Source organism: Mobula hypostoma, chromosome 10, assembly GCF_963921235.1.
Source record: "Mobula hypostoma chromosome 10, sMobHyp1.1, whole genome shotgun sequence".
Taxonomy (NCBI): Eukaryota; Metazoa; Chordata; class Chondrichthyes; order Myliobatiformes; family Myliobatidae; genus Mobula; species Mobula hypostoma.
In genome coordinates this window covers 82,826,077-82,848,386 of record NC_086106.1, presented here as the reverse complement: position 1 = coordinate 82,848,386, position 22,310 = coordinate 82,826,077, and the positions used below count along the sequence as shown (strand labels likewise).

The 22,310-nt window shown below is 38.7% G+C and overlaps 1 protein-coding gene across 1 annotated transcript in view; it reads right to left on the bottom strand.

Moving 5' to 3' along the window:
• Nucleotides 1-22,310, bottom strand: part of LOC134353353 (exocyst complex component 1-like) — a 107,003-nt gene that overhangs the window by 54,121 nt on the left and 30,572 nt on the right. The window contains exons 4-8 of the mRNA XM_063061387.1: nt 15,833-16,032; nt 12,037-12,264; nt 10,312-10,444; nt 7,108-7,217; nt 1,593-1,742 (exon numbers count right to left, since the gene is read on the bottom strand). Of these exons, the coding sequence (XP_062917457.1) occupies nt 1,593-1,742; nt 7,108-7,217; nt 10,312-10,444; nt 12,037-12,264; nt 15,833-16,032 (821 nt within the window). The remainder of the gene's footprint in view (nt 1-1,592; nt 1,743-7,107; nt 7,218-10,311; nt 10,445-12,036; nt 12,265-15,832; nt 16,033-22,310) is intronic.

Below are 22,310 nucleotides of genomic sequence, written 5' to 3'. Positions count from 1 at the left end.
GTGGAGGGAGTACATTCAGATTGGAGGATTGTGACGAGTGGTGTCCCACAAAGATCTGTTCTGGGACTTTTACTTTTCGTGAATTTTATTAACGACCTGGATGTGGGGGTAGAAGGATGGGTTGGCAAGTTTGCAGACGACACAAAGGTTGGTGGTGTTGTAGATAGTGTAGAGGATTGTCAAAGATTGCAGAGAGACATTGATAGGATACAGAAGTGGGCTGAGAAGTGGCAGATGGAGTTCAACCCGGAGAAGTGTGAGGTCGTATACTTTAGAAGGACAAACTCCAAGGCAGAGTTCAAAGTAAATGGCAGGATACTTGGTAGTGTGGAGGAGCAGAGGGATCTGTGGGTACACATCCACAGATCCCTGAAAGTTGCCTCACAGGTGGATAGGGAAGTTAAGCAAGCTTATGGGGTGTTAGCTTTCATAAGTCGAGGGATAGCGTTTAAGAGTCGCGATGTAATGACGCAGCTCTATAAAACTCTGGTTAGGCCACACTTGGAGTACTGTGTCCAGTTCTGGTTGCCTCACTATAGGAAGGATGTGGAAGCATTGGAAAGGGTACAGAGGAGCTTTACCAGGATGCTGCCTGGTTTAGAGTGTATGCATTACGATCAGAGATTAAGGGAGCTAGGGCTTTACTCTTTGGAGATAAGGAGGATGAGAGGAGACATGATAGAGGTGTACAAGATAATAAGAGGAATAGATAGAGTGGATAGCCAGCGCCTCTTCCCCAGGGCACCACTGCTCAATACAAGAGGTCATGGGTTTAAGGTAAGGGGTGGGAAGTTCAAGGGGGATATTAGAGGAAGGTTTTTTACTCAGAGAGTGGTTGGTGTGGGGAATGCACTGCCTGAGTCAGTGGTGGAGGCAGATACACTAGTGAAGTTTAAGAGACTACTAGACAGGTATATGGAGGAATTTAAGGTGGGGGCTTATATGGGAGGCAGGGTTTGAGGGTTGCCACAACATTGTGGGCTGAAGGGCCTGTACTGTGCTGTACTGTTCTATGTGTGGTAGAAACAGCTACTAAGAACTTCCATCATAAATTGTTTTCAAAAAGTTCAATGTTAATGTATTATGAAAGTACATATGTCTCCGTATACTACCCTAGGAATCATTTTCTAGCTGGCATTCACAGTAAATACAAGAAGCACAATAAAATTAATTAAAAACTACACACAAAGGCTGACAAACCACTGTACAAATATAAAAAGTAAAATAAAATTATATTAATAGATAAATAAGTAACATATCATATTGATAACATAGGTTGTAGAGTCCTTGAAAATGAGAACATAAGTTGTGGAATCAGATGTGCTTGATACTGAAATCTCTTATTTCAGTTCTAATTTGCAATTATGTACATGGCCATCCATTGATACAGCTGATTATTCAGACTACTTTGACAGACTATACTAAACCCGTATATTTCTCAGTACTATACATGGTCCCGCTCTGCAATTCAGAATTAATATCATAGTTAAGCAAAGAGTAATGTCACATGAATAAGTAATCATGTATTTACATCATAATTTGCTGGCCTTCATATCTTATAGACCACATTTTTGACAGGCAAATAAACATACCTTAGATAAGTCATTAAATATAATGGGTTTGCTGCTTTTTAGCCAGGCCATTAAAGGGCTGTATGGCAACAATTCATCATGATAAAATTTATGCTTGGGGAAGATCAGTTCTCCAGTCTGCTGCATCAAGCTAACACTTTGGTCACTTCCCTTAAAAGCAAGAAAGAGTAAAAGTCTTCAGAATATTTAGCGAAAGAAACAAGATCACTCAACTTTGCCTCCAAGATTATACAAATATTTCAGCAAAACTTCCAGACAACATACATAAAAATTGAAATAGAGGAAAAAAGTAAAGGCACGTTCTGTGGAGTTAATAAGGTTTGTAACTAAGCATGCAGATCAAGGGTTTCTGTAACCTTCTTCAGTTTGACAACCCCATTGTTCAGCAATTTGGTTGAACTTGGACACAAAATCTGAGTTTGCGACCACCTCCGGGAAAATAAAATTCATGGTCCTTAACGATGAGTGACATCCTTGAGCTGTCAATTTTCAATAGATTAGACATTTGCTGTTAGTTCACCAAGGTCAGGTACTAAAAATGGTTACCTGATAGGGGCTGCTAGTGTCTTTGCAAATTAACTGAACTCTGAAAACTTCTTCGAGCCTACTTCTTTGGCAAGTCAGCGAGTTCCGTGTTCGCCATGACGCTGAACTCTTCTTCCGCCGGCTCCGTCTTCGAGCCTACTTCTTCGGTAAGGACTCTCCCACCCCCACCGATGACCCCTTCTCCCGTCTTCAACCCTCCTCCTCTTCATGGACACCCCACTCTGGTCTTCTGCCTGCTCTGGATCTCTTTATTGCTAACTGCTGACGGGACATCAACCGTCTCGACTTCACTGCACCTTGTTCCAATTCCAACCTCACTCCTTCTGAACGCTCTGCTCTCCACTCCCTCCCTCCGCACTAATCCTAACCTTACTATAAAACCCGCCGATGGGGGGCGGTGCTGTTGTAGTCTGGTGTCCTGACCTCTACCTTGCAGAGGCACAGCGTCAACTCGTGGATACCTCCTCTTATTTACCCCTCGATCATGACCCCACTAAGGAGCACCAGGTCATTGTCTCCCACACTATCACCAGCTTTATCTGCTCAGGGGATCTCCCATCCACTGCTACCAACCTTATAGTTCCCACCCCCCGCACTTCCCGTTTCTACCTCCTACCCAAGATCCACAAACCTGCCTGTCCAGGCAGACCCATTATCTCGGCTTGCTCCTGCCCCACCGAACTTGTTTCTGCATACCTCAACACTGTTTTATCCCCCCTTGTTCAACCCCTTCCTAGCTATGTTTGTGACACTTCTCACGCTCTGAAATTTTTCGATGATTTTAAGTTCCCTGGCCCCCACCGCTTTATTTTCACCATGGATGTTCAGTCCCTATATACTTCCATCCCCCACCAGAAAGGCCTCAAAGCTCTCCGCTTCTTTTTGGATTCCAGACCTAACCAGTTCCCCTCTACCACCACTCTCCTCCGTCTAGCGGAATTGGTCCTTACTATTAATAATTTCTCCTTTGGCTCCTCCCATTTCCTCCAAACTAAAGTTGTAGCCATGGACACCTGTATGGGTTCCAGCTACGCCTGCCTTTTTGTTAGCTTTGTGGAACAATCTATGTTCCAAACCTATTCTGGTATCTGTCCCCCACTTTTCCTTCACTACATCGATGACTGCATTGGCGCTGCTTCCTGCATGCATGCTGAGCTCGTTGACTTTATCAACTTTGTCTCCAACTTTCATCCTGCCCTCAGATTTACTTAGTCCATTTCTGACACCTTCCTCCCCTTTCTGGATCTTTCTGTCTCTATCTCTGGAGACAGCTGATCTACTCATGTCTACTATAAACCTACAGACTCTCACAGCTACCTGGACTATTCCTCTTCTCACCCTGTCTCTTGCAAAAATGCTATCCCCTTCTCGCAATTCCTCCATCTCCGCCGCATCTGCTCTCAGGATGAGGCTTTTCATTCCAGGACAGAGGAGATATCCTCCTTTTTTAAAGAAATGGGCTTCCTTTCCTCCACCACCAACTCTGCTCTCAAACGCATCTCACCCATTTCACACACTTCTGCTCTCACCCCATCCTCTTGGAATAGGGTTCCCCTTGTCCTCACCTACCACCCCACTAGCCTCCGGGTCCAACATATAATTCTCCGTAAATTCCGCCACCTCCAACGGGATCCCACCACTAAGCACATCTTGCCCTCCCCCCCCTGCTTTCCGCAGGGATCACTCCCTACGTGATTCCTTTGTCCATTCATCCCCCGTCCCTTCCCACCAATCTCCCTCCCAGCACTTATCCTTGTAAGTGGAACAAGTGCTACACATGCCCTTACACTTCCTCCCTTACCACCATTCAGGGCCCCAGACAGTCCTTCCAGGTGAGGCGACACTTCACCTGCGAGTCGGCTGGGGTGATATACTGCATCCGGTGCTCCCGATGCAGCCTTCAATATATTGGTGAGACCCGACGCAGGCTGGGAGACCATTTCGCTGAACACCTATGCTCTGTTCCGCCAGAGAAAGCAGGATCTCCCAGTGGCCACACATTTTAATTCCACATATTCTGTCTGGGTAGGCTCCAACCTGATGGCATGAACATTGACTTCTCTTACTTCCATTAATGCCCCACCTCCCCTTTGTACCCCATCCGTTATTTATTTATTATTATTATATATATATTTTTTTCTCTCTCTCTCTTTTCCTCCCTCTGTCCCTCTCACTATACTCCTTATCCATCCTCTGGGATTCCCCCCTCCCCCTTTCTTTCTCCCTAGGCTTCCCATCCCATGATCCTCTCATATCCCTTTTTGCCAATCAACTTTCCAGCTCTTGGCTTCATCCCTCCCCCTCCTGTCTTCTCCTATCATTTTGGATCTCCCCCTCCCCCTCCCACTTTCAAATCTCTTACTATCTCTTCTTTCAGTTAGTCCTGATGAAGGGTCTCGGCCCAAAATGTCGACTGTACCTCTCCCTAGCGATGCTGCCTGGCCTGCTGCATTCACCAGCAACTTTTAAGTGCGTTGCTTGAAATTCCACCATCTGCAGATTTCCTCGTGTTTGCGTCTGAAAACTTGTACTTGTTACTCAATCACATTTTATTTACTTGTACATAAGGAGAACAGCTTGAACCCTGCAACCAAACTGTTTGTAAGTTTGAACAAAAGAATGGCACTTACATACAGAAATTGAATAGCTGGCAACAGCTATTGACCAATTGCTAACATTGAGGCTGTTTTATAACCTTATTTGCATACTCAATTACTCTACAATAGTTATTAATAACCAATAGAATCTTGCATGTTAAAAGCCAATAATGCTTCAGAATTAGTAAAGTAATAAATATCACCCTAGAATCTGAATTGTCTTGCTGCTTGTTACTGGTCAATTATCAGTGACAAAAATCACAGCTTTTTGAATACAAGCACTTGCAACTGACACTATTTAAAATCTGTTTCCCTAAGCACATTGTAGTGTCTAATAGCCAAACAACATGCATGTGACTGACACTAGTTAGAAGCTGTTCAGCAACAGTCTCCTGTCCCAATTAAGCAGAATAGTGTCCCAAATATACAAAGGGAATCCCAGCTATTTTATTTACTTCTTTTTGTTATTTAAGAGTTGGCTACCCTGATTAGGGATGGCCCAGTTAACTAGAATCAACTGTATTTCTTATTGTAATTTATAGTTTTTTTTATTATGTATTGCAATGTACCGCAGCCACAAAACAACAAATTTCACAACATATGCCAGTGATATTAAGCCTGATTCTGATTAGTAACATCCTAACAATCACTTTTGGAAAGACTGTTGGCAAGCAACGGGATGAGTCCATAAACATTGAGGCATCCCATGACTGCCATCTTGAAACATCTGAACCACTATTCGATAGCCCAATGTCTACTCATCAGCAGCAAGGCTTATATCAAGCATATGATGGAATACTCTTCATTTACCTATATTAATGGAATTCCAACAACACCTGAAACATGACTTTATCCAAGAAAAAGTGGGCATTCTTGATTACTCACACAAAGTATTCAAATATTCCACAAGTGGTAGACTATAACTGCAGTGCAGACCTTCTAACAAGGCAGCGCAATTACTCCTCCAGGCTACTTCAACAGCTCCTCCCAACCCAGCCTTTATCAGAAGAAGAAGGCCACCTCAGAACACTACCATTCAACTCCGAAACCACTTTGACTTGGAATTATATCATTGTTCCTTTATCACCACCAGATCCAAACCTTGGAGCTCACTTGCAACATAATATTAGGACAATTTTTACTACTACATAAAATTTATTTATTTATTTAGAGACTGAGAGCGGAACAGGCCCTTCCGACCTGACGAGTCATACCGCCAAGCAACCCACCTATTGAACACTAGTATAATCACAGGGAAATTTACGTTGACCAATTAACCTACTAACCAGATCGTGGGAGGAAACCCTGAGGAGCTCTCAGAGGAAACCCATGTGGTTCACAGGGAGAGCATACAAACTCCTTACAGATGATGCCGGAATTGAACTCCAAACTCTGGAATGTCCCGAGCTGTAATAGCGTTATACTAACCACTAAGCGACTTTAGTAACTTTTCAAGAGCAATTAAGGACAGCCTTTTATGCCAGCATTGTTTAATTATTGAAAAATAAAGAAAAGAAACTGCTTTGAGCTGGCTTATCTGTTGGAAGTAATGACCTCACTTTTAGGTAAAAAGTAGAAATTTTTAAGCAGAGTTTGCAGCCTTTATTAAAATAAAGAACAGTTGTGGGGAAATACCTCTACTAGTGTTCTGTATCTTATGTATTTTATATAGTTCTTGGAATTTTGAAATTTGTATGTTTAATAGTCAATGGGGTTTGAATGTTTTCTGTTGTCAACATTCTGGATTCAGGTTTTATGTTAATTATTGAATACGCTATCACTGGAAACATTAGTCTGTTTTAAGGGGCTTGTGCCAGCGATTCTGCTCTAGATAATGGTGGGGTTTAGTGTAAAAGTAAGCAGTGAGCACCTCAGCAGAAATTCTGGGCCAGTGTTATAACAAGGAACAAACTGATAATGACCACTGTATTTCAAACATTTCAAAAAGTTAACAATGACATGGATAACAAACTTTCTGTAAGGTCTGCTGAAAGCTTGATGTAAAATATTTAATTAAACAGGTAAAAGTTAGTTTGCTGAGTATTGCCCAGTCAGTTAATATCCATTCATCAAGAAAACAAGTATCAAAAAGAATGGTAAGCAAAATCAAATTAGAATTAGCTTATTCACACAACTTTTTCTATTCAATTCAAGATATATTAGATCATGTCATATTCAAAAATGATATGACCAACGAATGAGGCATAACCTTCAATGCACTTAACTATAGTTTATCAAAGTATTAAGAAAGTTATAAACCAGAATAGCATAATATCACATACTTGAAACTTTGATCATATACCAGAAAGCTTTACAAAAACTTTCCTAACCAGATTTATTCCAAAAACTTCTAACTTTATTGTTAGTCTTACCTGTTGCACAAATATATTGTTAATATGCAGTATGAATCTTCTTTCAAATAGCTGTCGCAAATTTTCAAATGTTATTAATTGCTCGACAACACTTTGCATTTTCCGATGGCCTAATAAAATCAGAGTATTAAGGAACATTTCATGTTAAAGCAACCAATTAAATTTACAGATAATGGCCCACAACTCATATTTCCCACAAACTTCATTCCAAGGTGAAATGCTGAATTAACAGTATGCTTTTGTGGCTACAAGATCAAATGAAGCTTGTAGCCTCATTGCTATGACTATCTCGCAAACTGCAGCAGTTTATAAGCATTGGGAAATTCCTTAGCTCCGGACATACAGTATATATCTTCATCACCTCAATACTCAGTGTGTGAAAGGAGTGAGTTAACCCATGAGGAGTACCATTTCTCATTTCACATCTGTATAGATGTAGTGAATTTACCTATGCTATATTTTTGTTGACATCAACCAGCAATAGTTACAAAAGGGGATACGAATTTTCCAACTTAGAGCTCCAAAAATCAGTGAAAACATGTACGGGCTTAAGCCCAATTTATACTTCTGCGTCAAATGTACGCCGTAGCCATGTACCCTATGCTGTACTCTACACCGTAGCCTAACGTGCACCTCTCCCAAAATGTAACTACGTGTCGCGGCGATGCAGACCGCAACAACTGTGATTGGTCCGCTTGGTAGCATCGCATTTCCTCCTACGCATTTCCGGTTGCTTCTTCTTCTCTGCCATTTCAGAATTGACAGAGAAGAGAGATGAAGAACATGAGTTGAGCGTGAAAATGAACCAAATCGAGGAGAGGCTAATTGAGGAAGTCCGAAAATACGTACGTTTGTACGACTCTTCGTACTTGAAGAGTGGTAAAAATATTTGAAATATTTGAAATACATTTCCTCATCCATGACTCTCAGTGGCCAGACAAGCCCAGAAAATTCACCCTCTTTCTGCCTCAATCCGTTCAATAGTTGTACACGCCGTCTCCTCCGATGTCTTCTCTCTTTTCTGCGTTGCAGTAATTTCAATAAAAGAAACTCTTGTTCAACATTTATTAGCTCCAACTCCAACATGATGCGCTCAGTTTCAATTGCCACTGTTTGAGGTACAGGAAGAAACTCAACACAGTGGCACAGAAACCCCACCATCAATTAGCGGTTTGGCAGTGAATTGCAGAGCAACACAGTCACACTAACACACAAGTATAAATGCTCACAACGGCGTAGGCCACTTGTGTAGGCTACAGCATAGCCCGTACGCACAAGTATAAATCAGCCTTCACAGTAAAATCAGTTCTGTTGACAATACTGCTGATAATATCAGCCTTCAACTGAAACAAATTCTTATTTTTCCTACCACAGATGCTGCATGAACTGGTGAATATTCCCGTCATTTATTTTGCTCTTGTACTATTAGCTGCTAGATAATTCCTTTAAATTATCCCTGCAGCAAGGTTTAGCTCAGTGGGTGAAAAGCCATTTCAATCCCTTACACATCACTATTCGACAGATCTACCATTTATTTCTAAAATACTTTAACAATTACTTCAAAAATCTTTTGGTATATCATCTGTTTCCAATGAAGCAATAGCAGTGATTAATATCTCTTAGGGATTTAAGACTGAATGCATAAAATATCTATAGCACACAGCCAATTTCTTCATAGGTTTAATTTCTTGCCTATGAATTTCATAGTTGTCTCACAGTTGAATGATTTGTTGCGTGTTAAATGAAAGAATGATAAAAATATCTGATGCAGCATTGTAAGAAATAATTTTCTGCTAGCTTTTCCCCATTTTTGATGTTTACCTCAAGACACGACACAAGACTACACCCTTCTGATGCATCCAATTATTAGTGACTCAGCAAATATACTCAGTGGCCATAACTCAAAGCATAAAAGCATGCAGACATCATCTAGAAGTTCAGTTGTTGTTCAGACCAAACATCAGAATGGGGAAGAAATGTAATCTAAGTGTCTTTAACCATGGAATAATTGTTGGTGCAGACAGAGTGTTTTGAATATCTCAGAAACTGGCCAAATTAGTTCAAGCTGTCAGGAAGGTGAGAGTAACTTAAAAAGTGGCAATTGAGTGTAAAATGATGGTATATCAACCTGTAGCCTTTATTTGCTGATAAATTGGTTTGTCAATCTGGAGGTGAGTGGAGTGCTTTATTCAACTTGTGCTGAGTAAAGGCATCCTTCTTGTACTTTTGGTTCTTATGAAAAAAATATACTCAAGAAAAAAAGTGTCTTCAAATTGGGTGCTTAGATAGAGTTACGTTCCCTTCAGAAAGATACTGAACAATGACAGAACATTCTACTGCACTTCATAGCATTTATTATTAATCAAGGTCTAAAATTTTAAAGTTAATTGGTGGATTCACATATATTCAGTGGACACTTCATTAAATACCCCCTGAACCTAATAAAGTGGTCATTGAGTGTTTGTTTGTGGTTTCTGGCTACATAGTCCATACATTTCAAGGTTCAACATGTTGTGCGTTCAGAGATGTTCTACTGTTGGAAATTGTGGTTATTTAAGTTACTATCGTCTTCTTGTCAGCTTGAACCAGTCTAGGCATTGTCTTCTGACCTCTCTCATTAACAAGGCCTCACTGCACACAGAATGGCCGCTCAGCGGATTTCTTTTTCATTTTTTGCATCATTCTCTGTAAACTCTAGATTGTTGTGTGTGAAAATCCCAGGAGATCAAGAGTTTCTGAGATACTCAAACCACACTGTGGCACCAATAATCATTCCACAGTCAAAGCCACTTAGGTCACATGTCTTCCCTATTCTGATATTTGCTCTGAACAACAAATGAACTTCTTGACTATATCTGCATGCTTTTGTGCATTGAGTTGCTGCCACATGATTGGCTGATTACATATCTGCATTAACAAGCAGGTGTACAGGTGATCCTAATAAAGTGGCCACTGAGTGTGCATATACAGACACACACACACACACACACACACACACACACATACATATATATATATGTGTGTGTGTGTATATATATATATATATATATATACACACATACATACATACATATATATATATATATATATATATATATATATATATATATATATACACATATACACACACTTATAGGATTTACACATTCATTAACTCCAAGAGCTACAAACTACATAATGTAGAAGAACCAAAATGGAGCATACCCGGTAATAACCTAACATTCATGCAATTATTCAAGGCTTCAACGGCAGCAATGCAAGCCTTTAAGTTGTCAGGTATGGACAGATCACCAGTCCTTAAAGCCTCTTGATGTTCTTCAGCAAGGTCCAGCTTGTCCTATTAAAACAATAATTACAGTATTATAAAAAGACACACAGAATATCATGATGTATTGGATATGTAAAATCATTTAAATCATACAAGATAAAATATTTTCAGCACACACAATGGAACAAGGTATCCTTAAATCTAAGCCAAATATTCACTGCATTATAACAAGCGTGATGAGAAGGAATTGTAGTTTGCAAGATGCATCAAAGAGAAAAAAATCCATGCTAGTAATCTTGTAGACAGAAAGCCATATCACGTTCTTGTACATCTCCTTAAATTAACTTAAAATATTCTCATTGTGTGTGGAGAATGTAAATGAAAAGTTTCTTTTTCATTCCCAATACGATTTTCTGTATATAGTTTCACTATTTATCTCATGACGCTGTTAAATGCTTAATGGTTTTGCAAAGAGGCCAACTAACTGCTTCAGTTTTTATCATTAAAGATTGAGCTATATGGGTTTACTTTATAAAAATTGGAAAACTGAAATCAAATATGTCTCAAATGCAAACATTTGCTGGCCAGGAACAAATCAAAAATACGGAAAATGGAAACAAAGACAAATCTTAAATTGAGATACCAGGTGACACAGTAATCTGAAATTCTATAATTATACTTACAATGGAGAAATAGTTTCTTCTCCCTCAGGCTATTTACATTATGCAAATAGAGACTAATTAGTTTCAAATGGTTTTCAGTTCACAAGACTATGAATGAAACTACTCACATTCTGACATGGGCCTGAAATCTCAATCAGAAAAGAGGAAAGCATTGCTTCAATGTATAAATAAATAGCAGAATCATTTCATTTCTGAAGTAGTGGTCAGTCACTTTGTTGGGGAAAAATATACTATAGAAAGTAACAAACCAATGCTATATTTTACACCATTGAGGACAATTTCTTTGTTGGAAAACTATTTTTGATTTTTTACTTTCATTCTTATGAGTACACAAAGGATATTTGTCAAACTGCTTGCAGGATACAAAATATGAAATTTATTAACTAGTAATTAGACCCCTAACTTTGATTTAAATTCTTCTTTAAATAAATCTTCGAAGTAAATTTGCCAAACTTGATTTGCAGAAACTAGACCAAGTTATAAGGAAGTGACAACATTACATAAAACATAATTACATAAAGCACAAGAATTGCATGTGCTGGCGCACCAGTGAGTTGTGTCACTGTATGCGTCACTATGCACACAGCTTGCCAATTCATTTCCATACACAGGAAGGAAAACGATGGAAGTATCAAATATAGATGAAATATACATGAAATTTTCTCCATGTACATCCAGCCTTTTAGCAATAAAAGCCCAATTGAAATTGTGCAAAGCAGGCCTGTTTTCTTTTAAATCATTTATTCTTCTTGTGAAAGTATTTGAGGCTTCATTTATACAGATTGAAGCAGTGTCTTTGTCATATTAAACTTTTTTGTTTTGGCCATGCTTCCTAAAGATTGTTACATTAAAACAGGGATTCCCATACTTTTTTATGCCACGGACCCTTACCATTAACCAAGGGGTCTGTAAATCTGTAAATAACAAAATCACATAGCTCTTATTGTCCCACCTGTAGTTCGGTCATTGCTTGCTTACCACAAGAAAAAGTACTTCCTCTAAAAGTTTTTGTTGGTTAGAATCAATGACTTGTAACTGATTATTACTCTGGTGAATATGGTCCATCTGTTCTTTAACACTCTGCAACAGTTCTTCATAGGTCTGAAGAGTTTGTTCAATGTTTCTCACTTCAACAAGACTCACATCGATCAACTCCATTAGTTCAGTTACTTGCTTCTCAGACACAATGATTGATCGTATGTTTGCCTGAAAGATATACAAGAACCTTAATGTACAGTATAACCATCAACGTTACTTGCATGTCTGGACATATTAAAATGTGCAGTTATCTATATATATGTTATCGATTTTTTTGTGTCTAATGATTTAGAAAAAGCTTCATGTACATGGACAATATAGTGGAAAGGCTAAAAGTATGTAATTAAAACTTAAAGAGTGGAAATAATCAGCAAGTAAGGAAGGCAGCAATTTTCATCAGAAATGGAAATGTTAAGGAAGTAAGAGTTTTTAAAACTTAGGGAAAAAGAGGGGAGCCCTAATGAAGTGTATCCTCAGACATTATGGGAGGCTAGAGGAGAAATTATGGAGCTCTTGAGGAGATAACTGTTTCATCATTAGACAATGGTGAAGTTCCTGAAGACTGGAAGGTGACTAATATTCTTCCATTATTTTAAGCAAGGTAGTACGGACAATTCAATGAACTGCAAGCCAGTCAAACCGGCAAGTCAGGAAGTTACTGGAGGGAATTCTGAGGGATGGCAAATACCAGCATATGAACAGAGTTTGATTAGGAGTCAGTAGGTCTTGGTTAATGGAAAGCTGTGGTAATGAACCTTTAAATTATTTTGAAGAAATTACCACAAAGGTAGATGAGGATAGGGTAGTAGATATTGTCTATTTGGAATTCAGCAAGGCCTTCAACAATGTCCCACACAGTAGACTGGTCTGGAAGGTTAGGTCCCATGGAATCCAGGGACAGCTAGTAAGTGATACAGGAGCCACTAGGTTCGGAAACAGTTATTAACTTACAACCATCAGTCTTCTGAATTGATGTGGATAACATCATTCACCTCAACTCTGAACTGAGTTCACAACCTACAGACTCTATAACTCATGTACTCAGTATTATATACACTGTACAGTATGTACCTCCTGTCTACAGTAAACTGGCCACTGAGTCCAGGAATGTAGGTTTGTGCTTTTCTGCTGCTGTAGGCCATCCAGTTCAAGGTTTGATATGTTGTGCATTCAGATATGCTCTTCTACACACCACTGTTGTAACACGTGGTTATTTGAGTTATGTCATTATTTGAGTTACTGTCACCTTCCTGTCAGCTTGACTCAGTCTGGCCATTCTCCTCTGACCTCTTTCATTAACAAGGCGTTTTCCCCAAAGAACTGCTGCTCACTGGATGATTTATGTTTTTCACACCATTCTCTGTAAACTTGAGAGACTGTTGTTCATAAAAATCTCAAGAGACCAGCAATTTTAAGAAACTCAAATCATACTGCCTGGCAACAATAATCTTTCCACAGTCAAAGTTACTTAGAACACATTTCTTCCCCATAGCCTACAAAGTACCCAGGACATCTTCAGGGGGCGATGTCTCAGAAAGGCAGCGTCCATTATTAAAAACCTCTAGCACCCAGGGCATGCCCTTTTCTCACTGTTACCATCAGGTAGGAGATACAGAAGCATGAAGGCACACACTCAGCAATTCAGGAACTGCTTCTTCCCCTCTGCCATCCAATTCCTAAATGGACATTGAAGTTTTGGACACTACCTCACTTTTTTAATATACAGTATTTCTGTTTTTGCACATTTTTAATAATCTAGTCAATATATGTAATTGATTTACTTGTTATTTTAAAAATTTTATTATTTTTTTCTCTGCTAGATTATGTATTGTATTGAATTGCTGCTGCTAAGTTAACAAATGTCATATCACATGCCAGTGATAATAAACCTAATAATGAACAGGTGTAGAGGTATACCTAATAAAGTGGCCACTGAGTGTTACCTTGTTTTACACATTGGTTGTTTTTCTATTATCTTGCAGTTTTTTGTAAACTCTATTGTATTTATTTATTTTCCTGTAAATGCCTGCAAGAAAATGAATCTCAGGGTATTATTTGGCGACATATTCATATTTTGATACTATCGCTTTGACTCAAAATTGGCTTCTAGGTAGGAAACAGAGGATGGAAGTTGAAGGCTTTTTCTCAGAATGGAGGCTGGTGATGAGTGGTGTACCACAGGGGTCAGTATTGGGATGCTTGTTATTTATATAAATGATATGGATATGAATGTACAAGGCTTGATCAGTAAGCATACCATTGATATAAAATTAGGAGGTGTTGATAGTGAAGAAGGTTATCATAGATTAAAGGAGAATTTTGATGAATTAAGGGTGTCAAATTTGAGTTCAATACAGATTAAGTGTGAGGTGAGGCAATTTGGGAAGTTAAACCAACAGAGACCGAGGAGTGCAAATGCATAGTTTGTTGAAAGTAGCATCACAGGTAAATGGGTTCATCAGTGTCCAGTCAGAGAAGAAATGGAACCAAGATTAAAGAGTCAAACAGCCAGAAGCTCAGTTACTAAAAGTCAAAAAAATTTTTTAAAGAACAGAAAATACTGAAAAGATAGGAAAATTCTCCAATTCTTTTAAAAGACTGTTGACTAAAACGTTAACTCTACTTTTTTTCTCTTAATGGAGTATCTCCAGCATCTATTTTCAGTTTAGAAGCTCAACAAAACCCTTGCAGACTGAAAAGGTTTTCAGGAAAGCAATGAAGCAATGTATCCTCCAACCTGATGACATGAATATTGATTTCTCCTTTGGTAATCAAATCTCCCCACCCACCTCTGTTCCCCACTCTGACTTTTTACTTCTTCTCACCTGCCTATTATTTTCCCTTGGGTCCTCTCCTCTTTCCCTTCCTCCTGCGGTCCACTCTCCTCTTCTATCAGATTCTTTCTTCTGTAGCCCTTGACCTTCCCACCCATCTAGATTTACCCATCACCTTCCTGCAAGCCTCCTTCCTCTCCCTTACACCTTTTTATTCTGGCATCTTCCTTCTCAGTCCTGAAGAAGGGTGTCAGCTTGAACATCGACTGTTTATTATTTTCCATATATGGTGCCTGACCTGCTGAGTTCCTCCAGCATCTTGTTGTGTGTTGCTTCAGATTACCAGCATCTGCAGACTTTCTCGTGAATGTAAAAGGTGGTGTATGATGAACAACAGATATATTAAAATTAAAGAAAACACTTATTCCAGGTAATTATGAGTCAAAGTATCTTTCACTGAAAAGTAGAAATTCAAATGCTCGGATTGTATTATGTAAACCATTTTTCTTAAGGTATTAAATGCTACTCTAGCTTGGCAGTTTATAAGCAGTACTTTGTTGCTTTTCAAAACAATTAAATGTTTTCTCAGTAATATCAGTAACCCATTTTCCATTCCACCATTATAGCAAAATTACAGAAAGTAGAAGTTTTCTTTATCAAAGAAATGATTGTACATATTGTACTTATCAGTAAATACTTACAGCATCTATCAATTTATGACTTTTACAGAATACAATAATATACCAACTTTCAGTAATTCAGCAAGTAAAAGTAATTCAAACAATCAACTAGTAATTCAACTAGTGGCACCATAAAGAGCACATTGTATTAACTAATAAATGAAATAGTGTGCCTCTCTCTAAGAAGATCCAAGGTTCAGAAAGCTAAATAAACATCAAATCCATGGGGAACATTTAGCAAATACATCAAGACTTTCAAAAACATTTACTTTATATGAATACCTCATCTAATACATGGAGATCTTTACTCATCTTCTCTGCAAAAGCTTCGGAATTTGATATAGATTGATCAAACTGTTCCATTATTTTTTCTACATCAAGTGCCTCTTTTGATGTGAGTTCTTGATAAACACCAATTTCTTCTTCATCATCAACTTCAACAGCCTCACTTGTTCGCTCTTCTACTGGAGGTCGCACACCCTCTGAAATCCAATGATTTGATTATACTTCCTTTACATTAAAATAAAAACACTCAAAGCACTTCTTATTCAAAGTAAATCTTAAGACTGCACTTTTCACATGATAAATCTTTAAATATGCTACAGATGATGTATATCAGCAAAACTATAAAGGGAAAACATGACATTAGAAAAATTAGGACTGATATACTACATTACAAGAACTAACACAGCAAGTTGCTTATAGGATAATAATTCATGATTACAATTTCCCACGAAGCTTAATATTCATTGTTTAGGATTTCATATCTACTACTTACAGCAAAAGAACTAATGCACATTTACGTAATGTCTTCATGTCCTCAGGATATCACAAGGTGCTTTACAGGCAATGCATACATCTAAAGCATTATCACTATTATAATTTCAGTAGACAGTTTTAATCAGCAGATTTTGTATATTTAATTATTCATTAACTATATTAAATCATGAGTAGAATACTCAATGTCTTTTTAAACAAATCACACATCAAGTACAAATTTACAAAATGCAATGCAAATTTTAAAAGCCCCTCTTGCAAACTAGTTAAGGCCTCAGACTCTGACTATTATTTGCACTGAAGGTCTTACCACTAAGGGCGAGTTCATCATAATAGTTCCATCAGGGTCAGATGCATCACAAAATTGTTTGAATATCTTCAGGTGTGTATTTTATTGCAAGTTAGCCCAGTGTTACTCAGTCATGTTTTTTCAGAATCTACTCTGTGGCTTACCTCTGCCACAAGAAAGGATAGCTTGCATTAAAGTGTAATTCTGCAGGATAATACACCACCAGATCATCAAAAAAAGCCAGTGTATTCCATCAGCACTTTAAAGATGCTGATAATGAGAAAGCCATTAAATGAGTTTCCATCTATTTACCACTGAACTAAGATATTTGTGACCAATTGGACTTCCAAAATGTGGTAGGCTTGTAAAAGTGAGATAACGACAGTTCAAAGTTTGTATGTTCCTGCTGGGGTGAAGGGCAAGGCTAGCAGAAGTGGACCCTGAATGACGAGGTCTATTAAGGCTCAGGTTAGGAAAAGGCCATATGAAACTGTGGAGAAATATAGGCAATGCAGGAGTATACACATGGAATTTAGGAGGGCAAACACAGGACCAAAGATGGTTTTGGCAAGAGAAAATTAAGGATTAAGGAAAATCCTAAAAGATTTCAGGAAGTATCTTAATTAAGGGAAAAGAGTAGCTAGAGAGAGAATAGGTCCCTTCAAAGACCAAGTGGCTTCCCTGCATGGAGCTGCAGGATATAGGCAGAATCCTCAACGAATATTTCTCCTCCTGAGAAAAGTTTCATAAGGTTGTTACCTGGAATGGAGGACTTGACTAATAAGGAGAGACAGGCAAGCCTGTAATTGTTTTTCTTTAGAGAAAAGGAGCCTGTAGGCTGACCTTATAGATATTTATCAAATCATGTGGGGCATAGAAAAGGTAGATGTTACAGTCTTTTACCCAAGGCAGGGAAGTATAAAATAAGAGGGCAGAATTTTGTGGAAGGAAATATTTAGAGGAAAGTTTTTTTCCCTCACACAATTCATTTGACCTGATATCAAGAAGCAGGTGGAAGTACTGGATACAGTAATAGCTTCAGAACCAAACAAATTGGTTGTTGAAGTAGTTAAGATGTGCACTCCAGAACGAGTAGTGCTTCTAGTCAAGCAAGATATTCCAATGCAATTTTCACACTGTTATTTACTCAGCTACTTGGAAAATTGCACAAAAAAAGCAAGACAAATTCAATCTGGACATTTACTATCCAATCAGTCTATGTTTATTCATCAGTAATTGATGGAAAGTTTCTCAAAGGTGCAATCAAGTGACACATGCAATCAATAATAAAATACAAAATGTTGGAAACATTCCAATAACATTCCAGAGCATTTTCCAGCTTTGATCAAAGATCTTCAGTCTGTATAATTACTTTTTTCATGTAGCCTGACCTGGTAACTGTTTCTAACATCTTTTTGTTTTTTATTTCAGATTTTCAGTATCTTCAGCTTTTTACAAAGAAAAATCACAGATGAAAGGAGATATAAACTGTCAATCAGTGATCTTCGCAGTGATGCGGAAGAAAAGCCTGAAGTGGGCTTTACACGTTTCCTTTCTGCAGCTTCAGGTCCATTTGCAAATGCTCGGAGCACACCCAGTATCCAGGCTCTCCTGCATCCAGGATGCTGAGAGTGTTCCAAGCATTCGGAATCCATCAACCTTGACCTAATCTCTCCTAGTTTAGTGGCTGGGATTTGCCCATGGGAATACTGGATTTTATGTGTACTTGGCACCATATAAAAACTTTGATCTATCTCTGAATCATGGATAGTTCATGAACTAGTTACAGATCACCAGTAGCAGATCTTACATTATATTCTCTGTATATCCTAGTCAGCAATGCTTGTGAATAACCAACATGTCTTTAGGCAAAATGAAAGCTCTTAAGGTGCATAAGTCACCAGGACCAGATGGACTACATCCCAGAGTTGTGAAAGAGGTTGCTGAAGAGATAGAAGATGCAACTAGCACGTATTTTTTCCAACATCAATCCTATTTGTGACAGATGTAATAATGAGGTGGCCACTTTAACTCATATGTTTTGGTCTTGTATAAAGCTAGACAACCTTTGGAGAGTTGTTTTTAAAACATTATCAAAAGTCTTGGATCTGGACCTACAACCTAATTTACTTACAGCAATATTTGGGATTACCCCACTGAAACCAGGAAATATTCCTGTTTCTGCTCAATGTATGATAGCCTTTTCAACTTTATTGGCTAGGAGAGCCATTTTACTGAAGTGGAAGGATTCTAATCCACCAACTGTCTTTTATTGGCTTTCCTCTATTATGTCCTGTTTAAGTTTAGAGAAAATAAGTCGTCGGACATTTGATACATCCTTTAATTTTAAGCAAATCTGGCGACCTTTTATTCAATATTTTCATTTGATTTGATATATTACTCTTGCAATTTTTTTTTGAAGTTTTAGATTTGATCAGAAAGTCTTTCTTTTTTTTTTGGTCATATCCTCAGAATGGACTGCCCAGTCCTTTTTTTTTTGTAGTGTAGTGGTTTTTTTTTCCTGATTTAAAATTCAAAGTTTTTTTCTTTCCTCTTCATGAACTGATAAGAGGAAAATTAGCTGTTTTCTTTTTTATTATATATTACATACTAGCTTAACACTATAATTTTGATAATGTCTATTTTGATCTCTGTATTGTTATTGATATATACAAACTTGTACATTCGAGATAATTCTCCTCTTGTTTGTATTTATGTTCCTTTTAAATCAATAAAAATATTAATAAAGAAAAAGAAAGAAGATGCATTGGTTATAATCTTTCAAGGGTCACTTGATACTAGCATGGTTCTGGAGGACTGGAAAATTGCAAATGTCACACCACTCTTTAAGAAGGGAGGAAGCAAAAGAAAGGAAATTATAGGCCAGTTAGCCTAACCTTTGTGGTTGGGAAAATGTTGGAGCCCATTATTAAGGATGAGGTTTCAGGGTACTTAGAGACTAATGAAAAAATAAGCCAAAGTCAGCATGGTTTCTGTAAAGGGAAATCTTTCCTGACAAATCTGTTAGATTTCTTCCAGGAACTTACAGGCAGGATGGACAAAGGAGAGGCAGTGGATGTCATTTACTCAGATTTTCAGAAGGTGGTTGATAAGGTGCCACACATGAGGCTGCTTAACAAGAAAATATCCCATGGCATCACAGGAAAGACACTGGCAAGGATAGAGGAATGGTTGACAGGCAGGAGGCAGCGAGTGGGAATAAAGGAAGCCTTTTCTAGTTGGCTGCCAGTGACTAGTGGTGCTCCTTAGGAGTCAGTTTTGGACTGCTACTTTTCACATCGTTTGTCAATGATTTGGAAATGCAATTGATGGCTTTGTGGCAAAGTTTACAGATGATACAAAGATAGGTGGAAGGGTAGGTGGTGCTGAAGAAGCAATGCAATTGCAGCAGGACTTAGACAAATTGGAAGAATGAGCAAAAAAAGTGGCAGATGGAATACATTGTTGGGAAATTCATGGTAATGCATTTTGGTAAAAAGAGCAATAGTGCAGACTATTATCTAAATGGGGAGAAAATTCAAACATCAGAGGTTCAAAGGGACTTAGGAGTGCAAGACCCCCAGAAGGTTAATTTACAGGTTGAGCCTGTGGTAAATGTGGCAAATGCAATGTTGGTCTTCGTTTCAAGGTGAATAGAATATTAAAAACAAGGAGATAATGCTGAGGTTTTATAAGACACTAGCCAGGCTGAACTTGGAATACTGTCAACAGTTCTGGGTCCCATATCTCAGAAAGGATGTGTTGTCATTGGAGAGAGTCCAGAGGAAGTTCTTGGGGATGATTCTGGGAATGAAGGGGTTGAAATATGAGGAGTGTTTGGCAGCTTTGGGCCTGTACTCCCTGAATTCAGAAGAGTGTGGAGGGATTTCATTGAAACCTACTGAAGGTTGAAAGGAATAGAAAGGTGGATGTGTAGAGGATGTTTTCTATATTGGGGGTATACGGAACTAGAAGGCACAGTCTCAAAATTGAGGGGCGACCTTTTAGAAAAGAGGTAAGGAGGAATTTTTCTTTTAGCCAGAGGATGGTGAATCGGTGGAATGCTCTGCCACAGACTATGGTGGAGGCCAAGTCCGTTAGTATATTTAAAGCAAAAGTTGATAGTTTCCTGATTGGTCATGGCATCAAAGGTTATGGCGAGAAGGCAGGTGTATGGGGTTGAGTGGGATCCAGGATCACCATGATTGAATGGCGGAGCAGACTCGATAGGCTGAATGGCCTAATTCTGCTCCTATGTCTTATGGACCATCTCAGATATTTTATTGACTGTGATCTATTGTTCCTTTGCCACTGACTATGATGGCTGGTCATCCACTAGTTAAGCAAATCAGCGAGAACAGAGTTAGGTCTTGCGTACGGGGTCCTCCTTCACTGTTATTGGCAAGTTCTGGGGTTGATACCAAAGATTAAAGCCTGATGGTTGATCAGAAGTCTGGAAGTAGTAGCCTGATGGCCAGAGCCCTATGTCTGTAAGTCCACCGATGTCAAAGCCCAATGTCTGTGAATTCACAAGTCCACAGGAGGCTGTAGATTGGAGGCTGGAGACGTCCTGCCCCGTGGCTGGAGAACTGTGTATGTGCACGTGCGGATGGGTGGGAGGGAAGAATGGGTATTGTTTTGTTGTGGTGGTTGTTTGTTGTGTTCTGTACTGTTCTGCTGAACATTATGGGTATGCTATGTTTTCACTGGAATGCATGGTGGCATTTGCGGGTTGCCCCCAACACATCCTTAGATTGTGTTGGTTGTTAATGTAAGTGATGCATTTTACTCTATGTTTCGATGAATGTGTTAAATAAATAAATCTGAATCCGAGTTGAAATCAATGCAGGCGCACTACCACATCAATTCCAACCAGACACCATTAATCGGGTGGATTATACAGTGTACATGTTGGGTAACTGATACAATGTTGCATTCCTCTGCTGGAATTCACCAGGGTACCATGGTGAGGCACAGTCACAAGAATGTCAAATACCAACAAGTTCAGCTCTTTCATAATTATGGAAATCCCAAACAGGTGCACACTTACAGGAAATTTACATAATTTCCAGCCCATTGAATACTCTCCACCTCTGCCCTCAAGTTTAAAGATTGTAAAACAGAATTTATTAGACAGAAAACTATTTAATCACTTATTGCCATCTTTGGCAGAAATGAAGCATTATTTTCAGTATTAAAACCGATTATATAAAGATTATCAGAGTTATGCAGCTCAAAAACCCATTCACTTCATCTGCTCTGTGCCAATCCGTTTTTCTGCTTCATTCCATTTACCATCACCTGAACCAACCACAGCCCTCCATACCCTTCTCATCCATGTATGTACTTTATCCAAATTTCTCTTAGATGTTGCAATTGAACCCACATCTATCACTTTTATCAGCAGCTCGTTCCACACTTGCATCATCCTCTAAGTAAAGAAGTTTGAACTTGGGTTCCATTAAATAATTCATCTTTCACCCTAAAGCTACGACTTCTAGTTCTAGTCTCATCCAACCTCAAGGAAAAAAACCTGCATGTATTTATCCTATCTATACCCCTCATTATTTTGTATACCTCTGAGATCTCTCCTCATTCTTCTCTGCTCCAGAGAATAAAGTTCTAACCTAGTCAACCTTTCCCTATAACTCAGGTCCTCAATTCCCAGCAACATCCTTGTAAATTTTCTCTGTA